The following is a 19,875-nucleotide window of genomic DNA, read 5'->3' as shown; positions in this document are numbered from 1 at the left end:
TTAAACAACTCTAACTTTCAAGCAAACTTTATATCATGAGGAAAGGATTTTGTGCAGAACAGGTTCTTTTCTTTGGATGCATTAGACAATGTGTAACTTCTGAGAATACATGTATTTAAAAGATTGATAAAAAATATGGTAGTATTTTGTAGTCGAAATTTTATTAGAACAATGTCTGCCAAAAATGGTTGAATGAAAAATTTATATTAATATTAAAGATTGGAAACTAAGTAATAGGATAGGAAAACAGTGATAGGAAAATGAATAATGTTTAAACATCAAACACAACATTATGCTCCAATTATGTTTAAAAAATGCAAGTTGAAATAAAAACATAATGCAACAAACTTTAAAGCCTTATATTATAAACTTCAAAAGTTATACAAAGTTTATAAATGTAATAAAAGATTGTAAATCTATCTATCTTCATATACATTCTTCAAAGTATGTAAATTTGTGCAAATATGAGAGAGTGAGGAATAACTGATACTTGTATTCTTACACGATAAGTTTCACAGTAAATATCACAGATAATCTCACAGATAATCTTACAATAATCTCCCAAATGTTTATTGTAAAATGTGAAATTTATTATGAATTACTAATTGGTTAGGTTTAAAATGAAAGATGTAAAAGCTAATACACAAAGCGAGCGCTGATAGGAACACAAACAAAGATGTTTTAATTTGAACTGAAATAAATAACGTAAAAAGATTGTTTAAACGAACAAAATATGTATTCCTATTTAATGATTGTTGAGCGCAAGGTACCAAATCAGAATAAAAAGAACATACTGCAGCTGGAAAAAAGTATTCTGAGCAGCTGGAATAAATAAGCAGAGAACTAAATGAAGATGTGAAATAAATAGCAAGTATGTAAACTAAGAAGCATGTTATTTGGTAATGATACAATTAATAGAAAGTGCGAAAATAAAAATCGTTATGACCAAATGAAAAGCACAACAGTCACCAAATATTTATTTTGAGAGAGAAATTTTTGTTGATACGGTTTGGCAAAAAGCATCGTGTTTTATGGGGGGCGTAATGACCTGGGGGTGCATTGTATCAATAAACACGTCATTTAGCTGAAATTTTATCATTAAATGATTTTATGTTTGCGAAACCATTTTATCGTAACGAATAACTCTGAACTGGCCATTGTGAGCAAATGAATCTCCTGAAAACGTATATAATCAGTACACAATTTGCCAAATTTTAGGTTCGTAGATAAATTATTGTCGATATCGTAGGGCTGAACAAATTAGCCTTAACAAAAGAAAGACGAAGAAGCATCAGGCTGGATATACATAAATCCCAAAATATTTCTTCCTCGCAGCTTCGTAGCGCGTGGAGGCTTTGCTAAAATAATTAGTGTGTGGTTATGATATATCAAACATGATAACGCCATAGATCAAGGTTTCCTAACCTGGTGTTTGTAAACCGCCACAAAGCTAAATTAATTGCTATAGCCGGACATTCAAACCTAGAATGCACATACGACGACATGCTTTGAAAAAAAAATATATAGATAACGTTATATATCCCTGTTAATCTAATACTATATTATTATATATATTTTATGTATTATCATATGATGCATCTTTTTTATAATTATCTATTATATTTATACATATTGTTTAAATATATATATATAATACTTAATTATATTATACGTAAAAAGATGTCTGTCATTCTAGAACACCAAGTGATTTTTGATGACAGCCTGAGGTACATTAAGGGCAACTTTACACGATTACATCGTATCAATCTATATGTGTATTTGATCCTGAAGTTTGTGAGTAATGAAGCAAAACAAGCGTTTCATTCTTTTTCTATGTAACGCGAATCATTGCTGCTCTAACATGATTTGTATACAATAAGTTAACTTCTTGGTGCAGGTTCTTCTCATTCATTGGTTCCACTGGAAGACCTGGCTTCGACACTTCTCACAGGCACTATATCTGCTGAGAGTTCAGCTAGAGACGATCAGTTTGAGGCATTGTTTAAACGAATATCAAAATTTCAAGCTGAATATGACAGCAAGACTGACAAAATGTTGAAGCTGATACATAGAAAGAGAGATGAGCAGGTTGGCAAAAGAGAACAGTTTGTTTGCATTGAATTCTCGTTGTATACTTGTCTACTCAGTATAGCTTGTTTTTAAGTTATACATTACAAAACCGTCAAAGTTGTAGAAGCAATTTATTTAAAGCCCCAAACTTATGTGTGAGTCCGGCCAATGCATATATATAATATAGGAATGCTCGAGGCAGAGCTAAAACAGTTAGTGGAAAAAAAATACATTTATATTCCTTTTGCTACACATTTGTTTAAGATTTAAACTGGCTTATTTACAATGGCTAGTAATGCAGTTTTTGTCGGCTAAGTTTTTTACCCAATAACTTTAGGTAACTTAAGCTAGTAACTTAAACTATTTTGTATGTCTACTATAATAATAACCATCTCCATTTCTCTGAAGCCAGTGATAGGAAAAATTGTGTCGTGATTTCTCATGCAATCATGACCTTCAAGCGTGCTAGCTAAAACATTTAGTGTTATTTTGTTAAATCGGCCTTGAAAATTGGCAGATGTAATACATATGATTTCAATTATTGAATATCATGGCTAATTGAACAGGTAGTTTAATTGATAATACAACCAGGCCTGTATTCCTGGTTGCAAGTTGGGGTTGCAAATATTAAGCGGCTAGTTATGAACGCCTGGGGGTTTGGGGTGGTGTAAGCCCCCCAAGGGCGTTCGAGGCAGCGCCCGAAGCTCTAGACCTTTTAAGCAACAACAACCCTCAAAGTATGCATAAATGCAATCAATTGTAAGCTTCAAAATCTACATAAATATATTTTTTATTGTAGGCAAAACTTTTTCTTTATTCAACGAACGATATAAAACCCATGACACTACAGATTTCAGTAAGGGACATTGACAGAACAAGAGCTATCACTTCTTTATTGCAATAGCTCTTGTTCTGTCAATGTGTCCATGGCAGAAATCTTTCACAACTGATTCTGTATCTATTTCAACATCATTATATATGTATAATATTAGAAGATTATTTAGACAGCCTGCCCATGGTGCTCCTCATCAATGTTTTGATTTGCTTCAATGCAGTAAATGATCATTCACTCACTAACACTGCATTAGTGGCAGGCGAAACTAATACTAGGGTAGATTAGTGAGCATCTCCACCTAGTTACTAGTTGCGATAGACTAGCGATGAAGCGAGAGCGATGAAGCTAGAGCTATGAACTCATTTATGCTAATCTAATAGCGCCGTAACGTTAGTTGCTAGTTGTTGGAAATTCAAAGTGAATGCGTTTAGACTGCAATTATTAGTACATAGCCGCTGAAAATCATTAAAAAATTGGGGCGGCCCAGCTGCCCCAAGGAATACGGGCCTGAATACAACCATATGAAGAACTGAAGATCCCGAGTTTATTTCCAGTGCTACACAGATTTTTTGCTCGTACGTTTAACAGACAGACCTTGACGCAGGACATATCCAGACGACAGACAAACAAACATTGATATTTATATATATATATATATGGTTGCATCTTATATATGTGTCATGATCACAGAAACCATGGTTAAGTCGGGATTATAAGATTTAGAGTTATCTACTCTAGCAGAAGGAGAAACTTCTTACAGTTATTTTGCAAAAAAATTTTTGATTCCAGCTTAATTACAGCAGATTTTATGGTCAATAATTTGAATGCATGTTTACCATTAGTGTGAAAACATACTTTTGAGAAAACTGGTGTTCAAGTCTGAGAAACGAAAACCGATGCACATTTTTGTTTACATTTCAAAACGTCGTAGCAACCAATATTAAGAATTTGTGATATTTATCTAGATTACTGTGTTTATATCCAAAATATTATGCTGAATTTAAAAATGTAAACATATTTTAGCTGGTTGTCATAGAATTAGCTGTATATCTATAAAAAAAAATGTATTACTTAGTTTTGCAGATATTAAAAATGGCTTGGCGGTACCGCGGTACCGCGATATTGTGCACAACCGTAATATGATCAACAAAATCTTTAAAAAGATAATGACAGTAACATATTGCACACCATTGGTCACTATATACTTCGATCTTGTAAATTCGAATAATTATTCTTATAATTAAATCCTAAAAAATCAAATAATTATTCTTATAATTAAATATTGTAATATTCTTAGAAGAATTGTTAGGAATATATCATCGTCATTCCCTTTACTTTCACTGCTTTTGACATCAGTTAGAATACCAAAGTACTAATTATAAGTGTCCAAATGTCAGAATTATCTTTCAAATCGGCAAAAAAGAAACGATTACGTTTTTCGGACGCCATTTTCAGTACTTCCTGTTTAGCATAGCAACAGTTTTAAGGTTTTTTTTCCGAGGTCTAAAGACATTTATTATCTAAACTGACTTCAGATTCAGAAAGATCACTCTTTGGTTAGTCCAGAAACACGTGTTACAAAAATCGTTACCAATATTATAAATTCAATTAGTGTAACTTTAAAGTCGGATAACTCAACTTCGTGATTTGCGACTTAACCATGGTTTCTGTGACCGCGACCCATATGTGTTTTAAAAACAGAATAACAGTCTAAGTAATATCCATATTCATGTGTAGCATCAGAGTTGGCTATAATTGTAGATAAACTCACTAAAGGAGCAGTATGATGAGCTGGAGACAAAAGTGGTTAACAACAGGCAGAGGTCTAAAGTACAGATCAGTGACTTCTTGGAGGATATTGTACTTGACAAGTGGAAAAGTCTCAGGAATCATAAAGAAATGTTGGAGACTAAAATCAAACATTCTCCACCCGTAAGTAGACAGATGAATACCTGTAGTAGAACTTCAGAACTTAGTAGATGACTTATTAAAGTAGTGTATCTAATAGTGTACTTGCAACAGATGGGCTATGACATCATACTGTTCCTCATAAGTGTCATTTTTGGAACATGGGGGTTTAGCTCTCTTATTATATATTTGCACAGTGTACCGAGTTGCTTATTGTTGTAGTTTTTGCAGAAAGTAACACATTATTCATTCAATAGAAGCCATTGACAAAAAAGTGAAGCTAAAATAAAGTAAGAAATAATATAATAGGAACTTATGAACAACTTGGAACAATGAGTTCAAATAATGAAATCACCTCAAAAAGGCAAAATACATGTATGTACAAGTATTAAGTAGTGTTTTGGTTTTACTTATCTCTGTATACGAAAGGTTTTGATAAATACACATTTTTACTAGGCTAAAGATTGTCTTATCATCATAACATGGAAAAAAATTAGGTTTAATAAGTGGTAAAAACTTTAAATTGACTTGTTTATTGACACAGAAAGTCGAACTGTTTGTGGGACCTATCCACCATAAAAAGCGTAAATTTATCAAATCTAGCGTTGTTATCACGTTTTTTGAGCTAACATTTTTGGCGTTCAGCCTAATAAACATCCTGTAACAAGCTACGACAAATTTTAAATAGTTTCTCTACTTTTCATAAAAGACTGAGATTATTTTAGAGGCTGCATTTTATGGCGGATTAGAGTGTGCTGGGTTTGTGACCCGAGTTGATAAACCGAGTTATATTTACAAACTCGAGTTTGTAAATATAACTAGGTTTACCAACTCTGGTTGCAAACTCGAGGCACTATAAGGCTCTACAGCATTTAGATAATAATATAATTGGTTTTAAGACACCCATCTCCATCATCTTAAATCTGACAAAACATCTTCAACTTCCGCTCCTAAAAGGCTAGCATACGTCACATATTTATAAGCGGAGCTTGTGTTGCCGGTCGTTTTGTTTTCGAGACGGATATTGAAATGCTGTAAAAAGCCTTCATGACTTTGAAAGTTGGTAGACCAATTTTTATTTTGAGTTCTATATCAGAATCAGCCTGTCCGATTTACCTAGAAAAAACAACAAAAGTTGTACATGGCTGTCAAGGTTTAAAGTTAAGTTTGTAGTTTTCATTACGTAGGGTCACAAAAAATTAGTGTATCAAGCCCATTGCTCTCAAGTCTCTCTCAGGCAGCTGTTCTCCACAATTTTTGTCTCAGAAGTAAAAACTCCAGACAGTAGTGTACATAGTGGTGTTACAGTTTATTGCAGAGCATATAGCAACTAAACAGGTATCGGAGGTACTGAATTACAACAGTCAGAAACACGTTTTTTCACCATAATATCCTGCTTGGGTGGTGTTTTCACAGTATGGTAATGGATTAATTTTTACTTAATGATTTGATATAGAAAACAGCATCTTGAGATGTAAGTGAATTGACTTACGAGCTTAGTTCCGGAACACATTAAGCTAGTATGTTGAGGTATGATTGTACATTAGATAATTCTAAAACGTCAACTTCATAACATAAATTTCAAATATTGTAAAAATTTTAGTCAAGTGTATGCTTTCTACTACAAAGGAATTCGATATAACGTGAAATGTCAAATCGGGGAAGGTTTCCAAATTCATTTTGAATAAGGAAAATCTTGTAGTTATCCAATAATTAGCCTATAGCTTTTTATCTTGCCGCAAACAGCTTAGAAAATGACGTATTATTTCTATTGTATATAGTAATACCATGGCAGTTTAGTTTGCCTGGAGAGATGATCATGTGTGTCGATAAAGCGCATATAATTTGTAGCAAATATTCAGAAATACTTAAAGGCATTCAATTGGCCCAGGTGTTGGTGTTGTGAGTTGTCATGAGTTATAGTGCCTTAGAAAGCTATATTTTATCATAAATTTAGTATATGGTAATTGATAAACGAACGAACAAATAATAACAGCTTTTATTGTAGTAAAAGATTTGTTTACTGCGTTCTAGACATAAAACATCTTTTAATACTTTTGCTTTCCTTAATGGAATTTTCTGTCAATAAAAATAAAAAGAAGAAATTAATATAAATCTAGCACAAAGCAAATATTTCAGTCTTAGATTTTACTAGCTATAGCTTGACAAGGTGAACGGCAGTAGACCTAAATTTCTATATAAATATATGTAGCTTATAACAGTTTATATGTATTCATATATTGTGTTATGCTTAGGATGACATTGTGAGAGGCTTCAAGCAGCTAAAGAAGCAAATGGACGAATTTATTGTGGACGAGTTGCCTAAAATGGAAGTGGGAGAGCAACTACAATTAAAGCAGACAGGTAAGAGAAAGCCATTGAAATGAACAACATGAGATGAAATCTTGAAGCCGCGTTCACACCAGCCTGTTTGCAAACAGAGCTTTTGCGGTTAATATCTGAATAGATTTATGGGAGTTATCAGCCAATTATTCTCTGTTCACACTAGGGCGATTTTGAACCAAGCGCGGGCAGTTTTGCCATTTTTACTCGCATGCTCAGATCGCTTTAGTTGATATATGTTTAGTGAGTCAAGCTTTACAATTTCTTGACTGTTTTCTGCAAAGTTTCCCGTGCATGTTTTTAGCAAGCTTATTAATTATTTTGTACTGTTCAGTTTATCACCGATTACGAATAACTTTTAAAGACAATATTTTGCAAACATCATTTGCTTTAGTTATTGTAGCAACAACAATATGATTGAATCCGATGTGTCAAATATTATTTTGTTGTTATAATGATTGAGCGTGAGCAATAATTCTATTGATAGCACCTTTCAGCGGCGCTATTAACAGAATTATTGCTGTGGAATGTACAATTGTCATTGACGGAACTATTACTCTCGTTTGAAGTTATGACAACAACATTCACAGATGAGCGAACAAATATGGTGTTCACATAAATATTAAAGACAATGGGTCATTCACTGTGAAAGTGATTTCATTGCCCTACTCAAATTGAAAATCGGTCTACCGATCAGGCGCAGACATCTTGTTTCTGAACAAAATTGATCGCAGGCTTGTTTGCTTTTTTCACATTGGGTGATTCTTGGTTGATGGGCCAAACCATCCAGACAAGTGGCATGAAATTGGCTGGTGGCATTTCAGCTTTACTTGCACTTTTATCCGGTTAGTCAGAGTAAAGATGAGTCATAGTAAAATAGTTGATATTTCCTATTTTCCCATTTTGCAATATTTAAAAATAGCTAATAAAATATACTAAAATTTTTGTGATTTTTTGTAATAGAAAATATAAACAGAATAAAAATAGAGAGACACCCATGCTCTGTTCTCAGACTAAATATTATTTACCCACGACTAAACCTAAACTTTATACAGTTTATATATAGATGCTATGCTCTCAGACCAACGTATCATAGAAAAATTGCTAAAATCTGTTTGTCTGCTTAACTTGTGTTTCCTCCACTCTTAAATGTTTATCAGCTCCATATATTAGTCATCTGATAACACACTCTTGATTTGTGTTGTTGTTATATTCATGTCACACGGTTTGATCCGTTAAACTTATTGATGTTTCTTTTAAACGATTTGAGCCATCGAGTATTTAAGTAGTCTGCCTCCACTCTTTTATGATGTGATGCACAGCCTGCAATTGAATATTTGATTACTATTTGTCGACGTATGTTCTAACAATTATATTTTCAGGTGAGAATCGTGAGATCGAGTTAGAGGTTGTATCGTCTAGTGACATTGTAGTTGAAAGCAGTCAGGATCTTCCACTTATTCTACCACGCCGCCTTCCTTCATTTCGATCCCCTCTTAAACCTGTAACTCTAGTTAATTCCGTAACACCATCGTCCAGGCCTGTATCAGTGTGTCAACATAGAGGAGTTACTTATGTAGGATTAAATAATGGCACAGTCAGTAGGATTGACAGCTACTATGAGCTTCATGACTCATTAATCTCTACCTCTGGTCCTGTTGAGTCCATCAGCCTCTATGAGAACAGACTATACCTATTGTCTTACATAAGTCCTCGCACAGTAGGTGTCTACGATTTGTCCGGAAAAGTGATCGCTACTTGGCAGCACCCATGCCATGACAAGTACTGTAGCATGCTGACTGTAGCCGCAGGCTGTGTAGCAGTTGCTGACCCTCCTAATAAAAGGCTAATTATTTATTCGCTCAGTGGTAAAACTCTGCGTAACATAAGCTGCTCCCTTTTGAGTAATAACCAGGTCTCGATATGCGCTGGACACGGAGATGATGTCATCATAGCCGACTATAGAACGAGAAAAGTCTTCAGATTTAACATCAACACCGGAAAGGTCATGTGGACTTTCACCCATTTTAATAGTCCAAAAGGCCTTGTGTGCTATGGAGACTACATACTGGTAGCTGCATATTCAAGCAATAGCATCTACACGCTCAGCTATGAGACAGGTAAGTTGTCTACTTGAAGGGCAAGTTTTTCATATCTTACGTCAGTTGAATTACCACTCAACGGTAGCTTTCACCAGATGTGGCAATATTTGTAAACCAATTTTGTGGGCTGCCATCCATGACTGCTGATTTGAGCTCTTTAGTCTAAATGAATAGATCTGTATAAAGAGTGGTTATAAATCCAATAGATGGCACTACACTATACAAAAAATTTATTCTGAGAGCGTTTACATTATGGGAATCTTACGTTTCGTGGACTGTAAAATACGTTTAAATTTCCTAATCCGTTCTAGGATGTTTTCGCACACATTCTATTGGACGCTCCAATAGGAAGACACTAATCTCAACTATTCAATTTATTGACTGCAGTAACTGTGGGATTATTTGTTTGTATCAAAAACCTATATATATTTTCTTAGTTTTTCCTTTAGCTTCGGATCCAATGTTGCGGCAATTTTACGTGAAGTTAAGTGAAGCACATGCCTTCAGTGTCACTTTAAAGGTTGACTTGCAACAAAGTTCGCATTACAGTTAATTGGTATCAAAAGATTCACCATGTCTTACTCCGGTGTGTTGTAGAGACAAAATTTGTGAAAATGTGATTACAAGCTCTTAAAAGCTCAAAAACGAACAGTAAATCGCCGCCACCACGAAACTGTCGTAGATTGGAATTAGTTTATTTCTTTCACGTACTCAATTCATTTGGTTATTGTTTTGACACATGATGTTATCATGTGAATTGAAAGGCCAATAAAAGGCTCAATATGCAACTTCCTGTAGCACTAGTTTATGACAAACACTTCGGGTTTTACTGAAGAGCCCGTATCAAATATAGATGCTCGCCACTCTACAGTCTTGTTTCGGCTTGGTCTAATTGTCTAGTCGTAATCTGATCATGGGACCCATACTTCCTGCCAAGCAGCGCAAATAATTTCTGCCTCATTTTTTTGACTATCACAGGTGACCAACAGGCTCATCATGTTTATCAAAGAATGATATGTACTCTTTTAAGCTAAGGTTAAAAAATTAAACAAATTGTCATGGTAGGTTTTAAGATATCAGTGCTCAGAGTGACATCATTACAATGGTGATGAAACAGATGCATAAGGACAATAGACATGATTTTATTGAATGCGTGAAGTATATTTGTGAAAACATTTCGACAAATGAGATTGCATGAAAGTGTAAACATAAGCCATTTCGTTCAACTACGTCCCATTTGAAACGTTTTGGAAAGATATTTTAATCTAAGGCAGTTTTGTGATAGCGGCGATTAACTGTTCGTTTCTGAGCTTTTAAGAGCTTGTTATCACATTTCCACATATTTTGCACCTACTTCACAGCAGAGTAAGACACGGTAAGTCTTTTGATACCAAATAACTGTAATGCGAATCTTGTTGCAAGTCAACCTTTAAATCAATTTTTTAGTTTTTTTTTGGAGCAGCATGGTCTGTGCTGAGAAATAGTATAAGTCTAAAGTAATTTAAAACCGACCATCATAGCTACACAATGAGTGGGTATCTTGGTCTGTTTTGCGGTCCGAAGCCAGGTTTATTAGTTACAATAAAGTTTAGCTTTCAGCGAAACTCTAACTCAGGACATTCAATGTGGTAGACCCACACCTTAAAGGGTGACTTGCCATAAAATTCACATTACAGTTATTTGGTATCAAAAGATTCGCCATGTCTTACTCTGTTGTGTTGTAGGTGCCAAATATGTGGGAATGTGATTAAAAGCTCTTAAAAGCTCAAAAACGAAAAGCCACCGTAGATTTGAATCTCTTGATTTCGATGACGTATCTGCAGAGTTTGGTTATTGTCTTGTCACATGATGTTCTCGCGTGAATTGAAAGGCCAATAAAAAGCTCAATATAAAACTTATCATAGCAATAGTTTATGACAAACACTTCGGGTTTTACCTAAGACCCCGTATCAAATATAGATGCTCGCTACTGTACAGTTTTAGCTTGGCCATTCTGTCCGACAATTCAACATGTGTGTACATGTCCGAGTTGCGATCATAAAGAATGTCAAATTCTGAAGAGTTAAAACCCTGGCGTTTCGAGCCTGACGCTCTATCTGAAGAAGATCCTCAACAGAATCAAACCTCCCAGCAAGTAAGCACCGCTACTAGCCAGCTCTTATGTGCCAAGCTAGCTAGTAGTAATAGTTTTAGCTAGAGAGTGATAGAACGAATATTATTATATATATATATATATATATATATATATATATATATATATATATATATATATATATATGATTTTAATGATGGTAATTATCGCTTCATATTGCGAAAAAATAATTACAGATTTTTCTCGAATGACAACATTAACAATTTTAATATTTAAATTTAGTGCTGCACTGATATACCGTTGGATAACATGGACCTGATGTATTAGCTATGGTTGCATAGACATATCTGTTCATTTCTTTAGCAGCTAATACCACCGGCTACAGAGTGGTGTGTCTGCAAGCGCTGTCAAGACATGCCATCTCTTCTTGAATGTTTGTGTTGCCATGGTGCTGAGTTTGCGCATCGTCTCCATGACTGCGGGGAGCATGAATGCCTGTGTATGCATCCTGATGTGGACGAACCTGTGGCGCCTGCACCCCTTGAGTTGGGGTGGAATAATTACCTGCGATATCATAGTGAGTTGGATTTCATTTAATTCCAACAACACCAAAGCTATGCTAATGTGTCAAGCATTATCTACAATTCTTGTGTTACACATTTAATGCATCGGTTGAACACACATATTCTGAACTCGTGGAACACAAGGAGAATTGTTATATTTGGCTTGTACACTTACTACAGTAGAGAGTGTAATAGTTTTATGATTTTATTCTATAAAGATCGAGATTATTTTGATGATCAGCAATTATTGTTTTTCAATAATTGTTTTGGTAGATAATCTATTCCCATTTGGAGAGCCATCGCCAAATGCTCGAAAAAGGTTGTGTGCATACCGCAATCTTGTGTTTTGATTTATGCCGCAAATCTTGTTTGCAAGTTTGCAAACTCTTCTTCATCATCCGTTGGTGGGAAAAGAGCCCAAATCTTAGACACCCAGCAGGCAGGTAGAGGCCGTCGCTCACCGCGACTAATTTGCGGCATAAGCCAAAACACAAGCTTGCGGTATGCCTACAACCTTTGTAACAACATCCGTTGTAATGGACCTCACTTTCAGGCCGTGGGAAATTAGATCGGACTGGCATCGCTTGAAGCCTTCCAGCTCCATGGCGTTAGAGCTGGTGGTCTCCGTTGACTGCAAAGTAAAAAAGCTACGACCAACAATCACTTTCACATTATTTGAATGAATTATTCAGCTAGATCAGCAACTTCATGTTTATGTATTGATAACTACTAAAAAATTTGGGTTTTTGTCGGGCTGTGAAGTAAAAACTGTCAAAATTTTACCTTGACAAGATGGCTGCTGACTATTAAACCGCAGCTCTGATCCATCATAGTGTAGGCTCCATATAGTGCGCAATGCCCCAGACTATCGCATCTACCGTCACCTGCCAAATCAAGCTCCCAATCGATTGCTGCCATCAATCCCTCGTTATGCAGGGTGTACTGCTCAGCAATACACTGTAAAATATTGTAAAACTTCCTTATACAAGATTAATTAGTATCATTATCATTAGTCTAAGAATGTAGAATCTTCTTCCCCTTTTTGTGTTACATTATGATGAAAATCAGAATTTTTAATTATAATATATTTTGCTTGAAGGATGACATATTTTCATTTCAAGAAAAAAATTGTTTCTGAATGTCGTTATTCAATCAGTGTGCCTAGCTTTTACTCACATTTTCCAAGTTTATGGGTAAATATTAACACTCACACCATGCAAGTATTCTCTTTGTTGGTAGAGGCAAACACTGTGGCTTGGTATCGCGATGTTCAGGAGCGACAGAAAACGGAGGTTCTGCGTAAGGCATCCGCCAGAAAAGTGTGATGCAGCTGCCAGCAGGGGGTTGATGACGTGAGCTCTGTTCACCCTGGCAGTTGTTTCCCAAGTGTACGATTGGTGAAAGGAGACAAATGTAACCTTGAACTCTACCCATCCGCCTTCTCCCACCATCGTGAATGAGCAGGGGAGGGCACAGGTGTGACAGTGAATTAGTCGCTGGAGTGCTGTCACACTTACTATTATTTTCTCCTCTTTGAAGGAGGATTCGGGTCTGAAATCACAACACAATAGTTGACTTGCAATAAGATTTGTACAACATCATTTCCTGTTATTATATCATATTTGTTTGATCAGAAAAAAAATAAATATATAGCCATGCAATCATGACACAGATTTTACAAAACCTTATCAGAATCCATGATGTTGTAAACATAAAAATGTGAGTAATAACTCTATGGATATTTTTTATATTTTGTCAAGTTTGGTTAAGTTCAGCTCTATCTTACATGTAATTGGAGAGTGTTTGATGCTGGCCAACATAGCGCTCAAACTCTTCCCAGTCTTCAGTGGCTGGCACAAAATTTTCATCATCTAATACTAATAATAATAATCATCTAATAATACTAATATGCTATTAACGATGATACCAGAAAATGACAATAACTATTTTATATAACATCTATAAGTGAGTAGGGTTAAGAAATTTGGCGAAATTAATCGTGAAACTTATAACATTATTTTATCAATTATAGATTATTATATTACATTTTACATATAGATATGCAGTATGAATTAGTTTTGTTATTATAATAAGAATAATACACGTACTTAAAAAGATAAAATGCTAATAATATCATATTACAATTAAATGACATTACTATTGTAATATTAAATATAGATTAATACAGTAGTATTAGGAGAATACTAGAAAATAACCCAAGTTACTACTACTAATACAAGTAGTTCATAAAATAAATTACTCACGGGCTTTGGTGACATGTGGAGTATGCAAACAGGTTAGAAAACATATCGCCTTTGAAATGGCGAAAACAAAAGTAAGAGTAAGCAGGCGAATAAATAAAGTTTGTTACATCCAGCTTCACCCAGTTGCTCCATGCCCGGTGAAGGTCTGGTCTTTTCTCTTCTCTTGGCCAAGAAAAAAGGTGCTTCTCAGCTTGGCAGCTGCACAAACACGATGTGGCGCGTTAGACATGACGAATTGAAATTATTAAGTTTAATACGAGAAAGCGTGTCTGTTATTTGCGATAGATCAAACTTGAACTGAAACTAACATTATCTGATCCTGTGACTTACAATTCCCGCCATATGGCGCGAACAATTTCTACAGCATTTTTCGACCATCACAGCGGACCAAAAGGCTCATCATGTTTGTCAGAGGATGATATGCCATCGTTCAAGCTAAGTTTAAAAAGATAAACATATTTTTATGCTAGGTTTTAAAATATCGCTGCTCAAAGTTGCAGCATTACGATGCCGATAAAATAGACGCGTAAGAACAATAGACATGGTTTTTATTGTAAGCGTGAAGTATGTTTGTGCAAATATTTCGACGAATAAGAATGCATGAAAGTGTAAACATAAACTATCTCGCACACATCTGTCACATTTTAGCCATTTTGGAAAACGAGTCCAAACTAGGGCGGTCTCGTGTGGCTGCGATTTTCTGTTCGTTTTGAGCTTTTAGGAGCTTTTAATCACATTCCCACATATTTGGCACCTACCACACAACAGAGTAAGGTATGGCGAATCTTTTGACATTACATAGCTGTAATGTGAATTTTATTGCAAGTCAACCTTTAACACAATTACACTCTAGATGATTTGTATAATTGCACAACTAGATATTTGGGTCATGATCACAGAAACCATGGTAAGTCGGGATCGTAAGATTTAAAGCTAACTACATTAGCAGAAGGAGAAAATTCTCAGTTATTTTGCAAAAAAATTTTCATTCTAGTTCACTTACAGCAGATTTTATGGTCAATAAACTGAATGTATGTTTACCATTAGTGCGAAAACGTAGTTCGGAGAAAACTGGAGTTAAAGTTGGAGAAACGAAAACCAATGCACAATTTTGTTTACATTTCAAAAAGTCATAGCAACCAATATCAAGAAGTTGTGATATTTATCTAGATTTCTGTATTTTTATCCAAAAAATTATGCTGAATTTAAAAATCAAAACAGATTTTAGCTGGTTGTCATATAAATAACTGTATATTTTCAAGGAAATGTATTACTTAGTTTAGCAGATATTAAAAACGGCTTGGCAGTACCGGGATATCAGGCACAGCCAAATCATCACCAAAATCTTTAGAAAAATAACAACAGTAACATATTGCACACCATCGGCCACTATATACTTCCACCTTGGAAATTCAAATAATTATTCTTATAATTCTATCTGATAATAATCTTACAAAATCGAATAATAATTCTTATAATTAAATATTATAATATCCGTGTAAGAATCGTTCGGAAAATATCATCGTAATTCCCTTTACTTTCACTGCTTTTGACATCAGTTGGAATACCAAAGTACTCATTATAAGTGTCCAAAATGTCGGAATTACTTTTATAATCGTCAAAAAAAGAAACAATTATATTTATCGGACGCCATTTTACAGTACTTCCTGTTTAGCATAGCAACGGTTTTAAGAGGGTTTTTCCGAGGGTTTAAGACTTCTATTGGCTAAACTGACTTCATATTCAGAAAGATCACTCTTTGATTTGTCCAGATGCACGTGTTACAAAATTTGTTACCGATATTATAAATTCAGCTGGTGCAACTTCAAAGTCGAATAACTCAACTTTGTGATTTGCGACTTAACCATGGTTTCTGTGACTGCGACACAATTATTCTCTGCACTTTATTGTTTCACCTCATTAATCTTCCATGACATTTCGGATTGCCTCGGTAGAAGTAGATTCAATAAATACACACATATGAGTTGTTTTCTCTTGCGAGTGTCACAAGAGAAAACTAATATTATTAAGACTAACTATGGTTTTCTTGTTATTCAAATCGATTTTGAGAACTTGCACTTTACACTTGAAATTACATGGAGTTAATTACGTAATACAAAAAGCAAACTTTATGTTATTTAGAATCTACGTAACAGGAGGTTTATCTTATAAGATGGTTTGCTGTGCTAATTTTGTGTGGAATACATTTTAAGAGGTTGTTCATCTAATTTTGTTTTTACTAACAATTTTAACATAGTTTTTGTAAATGCAAAATGCTTATTTAAACTTAGCTTATTTCACTCAAATTATTTGCTCAAATATTTTCAATCCGATTTCTTGGGAGAGTTTACAATCTTTTAAATTTTGATTGATCAGAGGTACCGCCAAATACAAGATGAAATCAGAAATATAATTTTTTGGAAATGTTTGTGAGTTTGTTTGCGTTGTCCTTTTGAAGGTTGAATTTAACAAATTTTTTTGCGAATTGACCCATAAAAACACAATTTGATGCTAAATTTTTCAATCAAATACAATGTGAAATGAAGTTCTATTTTTAAAGGCTGTTGGAATACATGAAAGGAGGCATTCATTAAATTTTCTGATTCGCATAAAATCAATCAGCATTTACAGATTACCAATGAACAGAAGGGAACGTTTACTTAATGTCATAGATTAATGAGTCACACTATATTCATATAATGTAAGAACTCTGGTAAGTCCAGTCTGACAAGAACATAGTTATTTTTGCGAGGGTGTCAGGGTGGCCTAGTAGTAGCGTCTTTGACTGTCAACCATGGGGTTGGTGATTCGAACCCTACTTAATGCCGGTTTGACAAAAAGCTCTTAACCCTAAACTGCTGGTCTTTTGGATCCAGACCCTAACTTGGAGGCCCTGTGTACCACACTGACAATGTGCGCACATTAAAGATCCACCTCGGTCTTTTGCACATTGGGCAAGTGAAATGGCCAACTGGCTCTGTCAGCCTGGACATGTTTCAAAATGCATTCCTACATTTTAATCTGACAGTTCCAGAAGAAGCCCTTCTAAAGTGTTAGGACCACTCAAGGTAGCTTTTATAAAAACTAGTTCTGGCAGTGTGTTTCTCTACTAGTGAAGTACAGCAAGTGCTCCTACAACAAAAATAATCTGTTACAGGAACATTTATGTTATGGTGAATTTACAATAAATGAACAGTAAAATACATGTAATTTGTATTCAAACTTGTATTGAATTCGTTCAAAGATCTTTCCAAACGCACTCACAAAAGGAAAAGCTTGACTTAACTCTTTTAATTTGTGTGCTGTACTGTAACTGCAGCCTTATTGGTTTGCATCAAAAACTTTTCTCCTTTTTATGATCAATTTTACCGGTTTTATAGACTATGATTGCGATAATTTTACAACGACTTGACGGAGACTGCACATTTTCGGCATTTATTAACAACGATTTTCTTATTTTTTCTAAGCGACAAAATAAAAATTAGTAACAATCTTTTTGGCATAAAAGACGGTTCTACCTGGTCATCGTCTATTTGTATCCAGGAGTCAAGATTAGGATAAAAAATAATTTTTGACGATAATCCAACTTGCGTCATTCAATTTAGTAGACCGACGCTGTAACACCATCACCAATCGCCCACCTTTGTATTTGTGAACAGTTGCGCAGCTACCTATTCTCCTTTTTTCCTTTTTGTTGACACATTTAATGATCAATTATGACGAACTAGAATGACATAAAAGTTATACATAAGTTTTAGATAACGCTATACGCGCGGCGATTTTTCTTCCGCAAGTGCAGCAAGATAAACTAAAATTCAAATCAAAATTGAAAACTCGCCCTATTTGACATTTTACATTATTTACAAATTTTTATGTAGTAGGAAGCAAAAAATTCTGGAATTTTCATTATAGGAGGTATCCATTATAGGAGCATATACTGCATAAGAGTTTCATATGCTCTTGTTTTAGGTGAGAAAGTTTCAGCGATAAGAGATGATGCCATTGGTAAAGGTAGTATCTACAGCTTAAGCGTCACAGGTGACACTTTGGTTGTACCCAACTGGGAGACCCAGAAGGTTCTCTTCTATAAACTCAGTGAGAAATAACGACCACATTCTCATCAATCATCATATGGCGATAATCATGATCGGGAGCTATGATGACTGACTATTCTACAGTGACTTAGTAGTATTAGTATCATTTTACGGTCAACTTGTCAGCTAAATGGCTAAATGCATGATCTTTAAACCATAACTATCACGTATAACTGCTATCGTTCTTTCTAAGTAAATCAGACACATTGATTCCGATTTTGTACTCAAAATAAAGATTCGTCCACCAGCTTTCAGACTAATGAAGGCTTTTTTACCGCGTCTTAAGATCGGTCTGGAAAACAACACGATCGGGACAACAAGTTCTGCCCATAAATACGTGACGTAACCTAGCCTTTTAAGAACGGAAGTTAGGGTTGTTTAGACCGATTTGAAATAATAGAGATGGGTAATTTAAAATCCATTATTATCTAAGTTCAGCCTTAAAAAAATCTCAGTATTTTTTGAAATGTTGGTAAGCTATTTAACATTGCATATTTAAAATTGAGCTCAAAAAAGCGCGATAACAATGCTAGCTTGTAATAACACCGCGTTTGTTGAGCTCATTTTTCTTGGCGTTCAGCCTGTTGAACAACATGTAACAAGCTACACACAATTTTAAATAGTTTATATACATTTCATAAAAGACTGAGATTATTTTACACGCTGGATTTATATAATAATGTGTTTTAAGACACCCATCTCTATTATTCTAAGTCGAACTAAACATCCCTAACTTCCGCTTCTGAAAAAGCTAGGTTTTTTCACATATTTATGGGCGAAGTTTGTTATGCCGATTGTGTTGTTTTCGAGATTGATATTGAAATGCTTTAAAAAAGCTTTAGTGACTTTGGAGGTTAGTGGATCAATCGTTATTTTGAGTACAGAATCGGAATCAACGTGTATGATTTACCTAGAAAATACGATGAAATTTTTACGTGACAGTTATGGTTTAACTGATTGTTTAGACGTAGTGCTGCCAGAATATAAATTATACATTCTGTTATGCTGTAGATTCTTATTCCAACGTCTTCCAACATTAGCATTTAGCATATTTACTTTAGTAAGCATCCGATTGTACATCGTCAATGATACTGATAATAATATTTTATCATTATGTAAAATTATCAGCATGGTTTTAGTCCTAAAGTTTATGTTACATTTAAAACCACCATAAAAGTTTAACATCATCATTTTTTACAATTTTATGCAGTAATAATAAAAGTTAATTTTACTTAAAACCATTTTACTTCGATTGGTCTGGCCTCTACTCAACCGCTTATAGAATTTATTCTGCTGGTATGCCCTCTACACACCCAGTTAGAGTATTCTGTTGGTTTGTCTGCTACACAACCAATTATTGATGTGTCTCTGTTGATCTACCCTTTACACAAACAGTGATAGAATTACCTCTGTCTGCCAATGATAGAGTTACTTATGTTAGTTCGCTCTCTAAACACCCAGTTACAGTATTACTTCTGTTGGTTTGCCTGCTACACAACCAATTATAAATTGGTCTCTGTTGGTCTACCCTTTACACAACCAATTATATAATTTTCTCTGTTGGTCTGCCCTCTACACGACCAATTATAGAATTACTTCTGTGG

General features: G+C 34.7%; 1 protein-coding gene across 2 annotated transcripts in view; it reads left to right on the top strand.

The window, feature by feature from the left end:
• LOC137401638 (uncharacterized) overlaps window positions 1-19,497 on the top strand; it is a 33,229-nt gene extending 13,732 nt beyond the window's left edge. Inside the window, exons 5-9 of one of the 2 annotated variants that reach the window (XM_068088087.1) lie at window positions 1,898-2,088; window positions 4,682-4,837; window positions 7,069-7,177; window positions 8,539-9,276; window positions 18,147-19,497. In XM_068088087.1, coding sequence (XP_067944188.1) covers window positions 1,898-2,088; window positions 4,682-4,837; window positions 7,069-7,177; window positions 8,539-9,276; window positions 18,147-18,283 — 1,331 coding nt within the window. In that variant the 3' untranslated portion in view covers window positions 18,284-19,497. Of the gene's footprint in view, window positions 1-1,897; window positions 2,089-4,666; window positions 4,838-7,068; window positions 7,178-8,538; window positions 9,277-18,146 lie in introns of both variants that reach the window. The other variant, XM_068088086.1, reaches the window with a different exon arrangement.
• The last annotated feature ends 378 nt before the right edge of the window (window positions 19,498-19,875 follow it).

Source organism: Watersipora subatra, chromosome 8 (genome assembly GCF_963576615.1).
Source record: "Watersipora subatra chromosome 8, tzWatSuba1.1, whole genome shotgun sequence".
NCBI lineage: Eukaryota > Metazoa > Bryozoa > Gymnolaemata > Cheilostomatida > Watersiporidae > Watersipora > Watersipora subatra.
Note: the sequence above shows the minus strand (reverse complement) of the source record. Positions and strands in the feature narration are given on the sequence as shown.